At 41.1% G+C, this 6479-nt stretch overlaps 1 protein-coding gene across 1 annotated transcript in view; it reads left to right on the top strand.

The window, feature by feature from the left end:
• Nucleotides 1–10: 10 nt before the first annotated feature.
• The window catches only part of PPTC7 (PTC7 protein phosphatase homolog), a 31241-nt gene continuing 24772 nt past the window's right edge, over nucleotides 11–6479 (top strand). The window contains exon 1 of the mRNA XM_006910028.3: nucleotides 11–287. Coding sequence (XP_006910090.1) covers nucleotides 62–287 — 226 coding nt within the window. The 5' untranslated portion in view covers nucleotides 11–61. The remainder of the gene's footprint in view (nucleotides 288–6479) is intronic.

Below are 6479 nucleotides of genomic sequence, written 5' to 3'. Positions count from 1 at the left end.
CGTCCCTCCGCGTCCTCCTGCTCCCCGGGCCCCCCGCCTCCTCGGGGGGGCGGCGTCGGCGATGTTCTCGGTCCTCTCGTACGGGCGGCTGGTGGCCCGCGCCGTGCTCGGCGGCCTCTCGCAGACCGACCCCAGGGCCGGTGGCGGCGGCGGCGGCGGCGACTACGGGCTGGTGACGGCCGGCTGCGGCTTCGGCAAGGACTTCCGTAAGGGCCTCCTCAAGAAGGGTGCGTGCTACGGGGACGACGCGTGCTTTGTGGCCCGGCATCGTACAGCGGACGTACTCGGTGAGCCCCTGGCCCGGATTTCCCCACCCCAGCCCCGCCTCCTGGGGACTCCCCTGCTCCGGGCTTCCCCCTTTCCTCTCGGCAGTGAGAGGAGCCAGAGAGCCCGTAGTAGCTCACAAGTAGGGAGCGCTTACTCAGTGCCCGGCGCCGTGCCAAGCGCTCCGAGGTGCGTTTTCGGCTTGACCAACCCCCATTTTAGAGATGAGGAAACTGAGGCGTAGAGCTCTCGAGCCACGTGCTCAAGGTCATACAGCCTGAAAATGTGACCAGTTTGATCGAGTTCAGAGCTGCACTCTGTGCCAGCTCCGGACGACCTCGTCCCCTCCCCCTCCGGCGACACCTGCAGGCTCCTAACCTCGCTCTTGCTCCCTCCCTTCCCGCTTGCTCTGCGTGTCCTGGGGATCCCTGCCTCTTCCCGCGATCCTGACGCCACAGCCCGGCCACGGGCTGCGGGATCCCAAGCAGGCAGACAGTCGTGAGCCCCAAACAGAACAGCCGCGTTCTTTCGCCGCCTCAATTGTGACCAGAGTCCTTTTCTTGAGTTGCAGTGGGGGCCGCTGGCTTGATGAAGAAACACTCGCAGTGCATTATCCCAAAGTGATCTTGCCCCTTTGAGGTCACTTGGGGTGGAAGAGAGTCTCCTTGACCTAAAATATAGCATGCTCAAACCCTCTTCTATACTGCAGCCAAGACAGCCGCCTGGAGAATTGTTTAAAGCCTTTCAGGCCACAGGTGCCCTTCGAAGGCTTATTCCAGTTACACCTTTCGGGGTCGGAGACTAGTATGATAGCTTGCAGAAGGGGCTAAATATAACTCACAAACTTTATCATAATGTACGTCTTTGGAGATAACATATATGCCATAGAATCGTATGCCCTTAAATCTCCTTTAATAAATAAAGCACTTTGAAATTGAAGGACATGCTGTCATTGAACTTGGGTTCAGATGTCACTTTGGTTTCACTTCTCAGGTGAGATTGAGTTTTTGATTACTTTAAATTTCATGTGCTGAAGCAAAGTTTGGCATCGGAGCAGATGGTCCTGTAACTTTTCATGACAATAATTTTTTAATTCGATCTCAGAATAGTTGCCTATTATTTTTGCTACATGTGGTGTTTGTGAACATGGAACTGGAAAGATTGTTCTCATTTTACTTTACAAATGACCCTATTACCTGGGTTGAAAAAGTCATTTAATGTTTAGGCAACACTCATGATGTTAACTTTAAAATTAGAGACAGACACAGGCTCCTTAGAAGGTAAGGTCGAGGCACTTGCAGATTGAAATCCTGCATATCCATTCTGAGGTCTCTTTGACCCTTACTCGGTATCTTTTTTAAAGTGCTTTTTCCGTTACATTTAGAAGCACTTCACTCAATGAGCTTGTGACCTGTGCTGCTTTTTCAAATTGCAGTGAGAGTGCAACAAGGTAGGGGATAATAACCCACTAAGGTTTCCTCTGATAAGTCTACTATGTGCTGGCTTTTGTGAAAGATTTGTGAAATTTTTGTCAAACCTCTTATGAAAAAAAGTATAAACATACCATCCTGGCAGAAACCTGGCCTACTTTGGTGCTCAGCTGTCATTTACTAGATCTGTGGTTTTGGGCTAGAGCCTCTCAGCTCATTTTCCTCATCTAGACTAGAGGATGAAAGGAGTGGATCTCTGACCCTCAAGGACTTCTGACCATCAGATCATGTATACATATATATTTTTTGGTTTTGAAATGATGGCATCCTTTGTTATTTTGCATCTCAAATAGCAGGCATTACTTCCTCTCTTATTCATATGGGCACCTCCAATAGATTTCCTCTGTTTTGTATCTGGCTCTAAACCAATGGTTCTTAACTTTCCTGGTTCATAGCCTTTGAGAAGTTTTGACTGCCCACGGGCTCATTCCTTATTCAGGGACTTCAATGATCCCACGAAGTCCATCCATGTACTATCTAGAGGTTCACGCATGGGTACCAGGTTAAGAACCACAGCTCTGTACTTCTCCTGAAAGGAATGCTGCCAGGCATAACAAGACAGATGGTTGCTTATGTGACCTAGGGGTGGCCTTTGGCCATATTCGACAAAGAGCCATTTTAAGAAAGAGAGAGAGTGTGTGTGTGTGTGTGTGTGTGTGTGTGTGTGTGTGTGTGTGTGTGTGTGTATGTGTATGTGTGTGAGTGATATGCAAATCAAGGGGAGACAGGTTCTGTTGGACTTTCCTGCTTTGGAGGCACTCTTCCGGAAAGCCATCTTGGGAGCCACCTGAAACAACTGAGTTTGCTTCATATCTTTGGCTTCCACAGACCAGTACGTATACCAGTGATTTCTATTTTATTGACACCAGCCCATCACGGGTCTGATTATGTCTTGCTGTGAAAGAGGTAATGAGTCTCGGTGTCTCTTTACTATTGCTTTTTACGCTGGAAGCTGGAGTTGTAAATTGAATTTTATTAAAAAGCTATGTTCAGTGTTATATTGAACCTCAGTGCTTTGAACCTTTTCGTTCTAGAGATAACTCATTTTCTTTGGATTGACTGTTTATTGCTAAGTATCTGTGGAACTCACTGTGGTCATCTAGGACTTCTTGACTGTAGAATGAAAGCTGTTTATTTTTGTATTAGAAGGAGAAAACTTTTATTTCTTTAATTTATAATTGATCTGTCCTATTAGTCATGCAGTGACTAAACGTACTTGGTGCTTTACAACATTTTTGTAGAGTCCCCACTGGATTTCTTTTAGGAAAAACCAACTATGTTGGGTGTGGTAGGACATAAGAACCACTCCTATCTTCTAGAACACTGGCCAAGGTGCTTTTTCTTTATTAGGTCCAACCGGAGTAAACCAGTACCAGTAAGGCTATGTGCACTTTTATTTTTCCTTCTTCCCTGTGGCTAGTAGTTGTCCTTATTACTCTGTATGGATGCCTAAGTACATAAAAATATGAGAGCTGCGTACTGTGTAATTGCTGGGCCTCCCACAGCCCTGAGCTACTTAACAATAGAAACAAAGCCTGTTGAGAGTTGTAAGACTTAGTAACCTTGGAATCAAGTTCTTTCATTTTATTGCTGAGAAAATGGAGGCCTACGGAAGGTCAAATGACTTTGCAAAGGTTACTCCAGTAGTTAATGGCAGAACTAGGACTAGCACCAAGAATCCCCCATTCCAGTCTTCTATCTGTTACAACACTGGTTTTCTTGACAAGATAGGTACATTCAAAACTAGTTTGCCTTCGGTACTGTTTGTCCTTCTAATGCTTTTTCTGCTTAAGGGGGTGTGCATGTGTGTGTGTGTGTGTGTGTGTGTGTGTGTGTGTGTATGTAACTTCTTTATTCACTCCATGACTCATAATTAAAATGCAACAAAATCTCCTGCATACTAAACCACAATTCACTGAAATCACTTCTTTAAAGAATGGCAGCAGCATCTATGCCATGTAACCTCTGAATACTGAGTTAAGTAATTCTTATAAAACTGTGGGGTGTTTATTTAAGCTTAATTTAATTCAAAACCTTAAAAAGAAGTGAAAACAATTTCATATTATAGCCCTTGGATCTGATTTTGATTGTGGTCAGGATTGTGGTCAGGTGTTTTTGTGAGTAATGCCAGTCTTAAAAGTAGTTGTCTTTTTTTTTTTTTTTTTTTTTTTTAAACTCCTACAGCACCCGGTATTCCTCAGTGGTCTCCCATCCAAGTACTAATCAGGCCTGACCCTGCTTAGCTCCCGAGATCAGATGAGATCGGATGCATTTATGGCCACAGACAAAAGTATCTGTTTTAAGGCATAGGATTAATGAACAATGTAAAGATTAAAATTTTATTTAGGAAGTGAAGAAATGAGGTAGAATTTGATGTTTTCCAATAGTCATGATAATTTTAATGTATTTGGTACAACCCCTATATCTGAAAGTGAGTTGTCCTTTTAACAAAGTAGTCACCTTGGGAGAGTGTATATGGCCACTAATTTCAGCCTTTCAAGAAGTCCTCTTTGGAATTTCCCTCAGCTAGATTTCAAGCTGTGTCAAGAAACCAGTCTTACTATTATATAATCATAATTTTTGAAAGTCATAATTTAGCATGATCTACCTATTTACAGCAGACATGACCCTGATTGAATTTTTTAAAATTTAGTTGTATAAGTGCCATATCATTCACTTTTTAAGATAAAAAATTTAAAATAAAAATGTAGTGTTTGATATATTCACAAAATTATGCAACTAGTTCCAGAACATATTTATCACCACCCCCCTAAAATGCCCCCACCATCACCCATTAGTACTCACTCCCCAATCTCCCCTCCCTCAACCCCTGGCAACAGAAAGTAGATTCTTACTCTGTAGATTTGCCTATTTTGGACAGTTCATGTAAATGGAATCATATAATATGCAGTTTTGTGTCTGGGTTTTTTCACTTAACATAATATTTTCAATGTTTACTCACATTGTAATATCAGTACTTCATTCCTTTTTATGGCTGAATAATATTCCATTGTATGGATATACCACATTTTGTTTATCCATTCATCTACTAGTGGACATTGGATTGTTACCACTTTGTGGCTGTTGTGAATAGTGCTGCTGTGACACATTCATGCACAGGCTTTCGTGTGAACATAGTTTTCCATTATCTTGGGTATAGACCTACAAATGGAATTGTTAGGTCATACTGTAACTCTAACTTAGGAATATAGTTGTTTTAAAATATATTTCTACATAGTTCTAATTGCTTTTCCAAGGGAAAATATTTTTTAAATGACAACAGTCCTATAATTTCTAGGATCAGTACTTTAAAAACACCTGATCTCAGTCTTCTGTGTGCTTTCAAGAGAAAATTGTGGAATATTAAAGGAGGTGTAAGGGTTTAGTAAAAGGGCCTTCTAGGATTCATAGAAACAGCAGATTTAAGAAGCCACTGACCAAAAAAAGGTTATTGGCTAGTGGATGGATAAAGGAATTTTGTTTGTTTGTTTTTAAACACCTGCTCCCTGATATGTTTCTCATTTTTCTATATAGATAAATTGCATTTTTCATAGGTTCTTATAAGACACATTATTTTAAAAGTAATTTCCTTATACTGTCAGAGCTACTTTTTCTTTTGTTCACAGTCTTTAAAAAAGAGATTCTTGAGTTCAGTTTTAAATTTTCCTAAATTCCAGTTTCTCAATTTGTTAATATTCTTCAAGGATTCTAAGTGAATCATTTTTGTAGAGCAAGAAAATGAATTTTAAAAGCATGACTTTTTATACCTTTTAGAAAATACATTTTTGTAAAATGTTATAAATTATGGCAGAGGGTAGAAAACAAATGTTAGCTGGTTGTGGTGGGGCTTTTAGGTGGGGGTGAGGGGACCTGGATGGAAGGAGGCCTCTTCCCTGAACTTTAGCACTGCTTTTTGAAATTGGGCAATACATAACCTGAATGGTTGCAACAGTATCCACATGGAGTTTTGTATCCAGTGTGACTCAAAAAGCACTAAGCTTGGTCAAAGTATTTGACCTACAACCATGTCCTTTGAATAAACGCTTATGTCAGATTCAAGCTAAACCTCAAATTCATTTTGTGTAGGTCCTCATGCTTTTTAGAGAGGCCTCACTTGGGGCCTTAGGTTCAGAATTTTCAGGAAAATGCTTTGGAAGAGTAAGGTAAGAGTATTTTCTTTTGAAAGAAATTTTCGACTTTTCAAACCAGAAGTTTTAGCCATTTGAAAAACCATGTGCCTTGTCAGTTTGCCTTTCAAAGTTAGTCTTAACTTTTGGCTCATTTTAAGAAGTGGTTTCCTGGAGACTTTTATGTCGCTGGCAATGAAAATTTAGCGTTCTATCTTGTTTGAGAGTTGTTAAATATTTTTAAAATCTGATAGTTTTCCATCTCTCTGAGATCTAAAACCATTTGTTTCCTATTATTAAACAATTCACACAATTTACAGAATTGCATCATAAATCAAGACTTCTTGCAAAAGCTGACCACGAGAGCATTGGGCTGATAACACACACTTATTCAGTTAAACTTGAGTTGGCATGTGGCACAGCTCTTCCAATTTAGTTTAAATTTTTAGAAAAGAAAAGATGCTAAATTCTTTGGAATAAGATCCCAAACACGATTTTGGGTGGGCGGGGGGTGATGGAAGCTTTTCTTTAAAGAGTGAAAGTACTTCACTCTGTTTCCCCTAAGGATTTATTCAGTATCTGACACAAAATATAGTTT

This window comes from Pteropus alecto, unplaced genomic scaffold, assembly GCF_000325575.1.
Source record: "Pteropus alecto unplaced genomic scaffold, ASM32557v1 scaffold213, whole genome shotgun sequence".
NCBI classification, from domain to species: Eukaryota; Metazoa; Chordata; class Mammalia; order Chiroptera; family Pteropodidae; genus Pteropus; species Pteropus alecto.
Note: the sequence above shows the minus strand (reverse complement) of the source record. Positions and strands in the feature narration are given on the sequence as shown.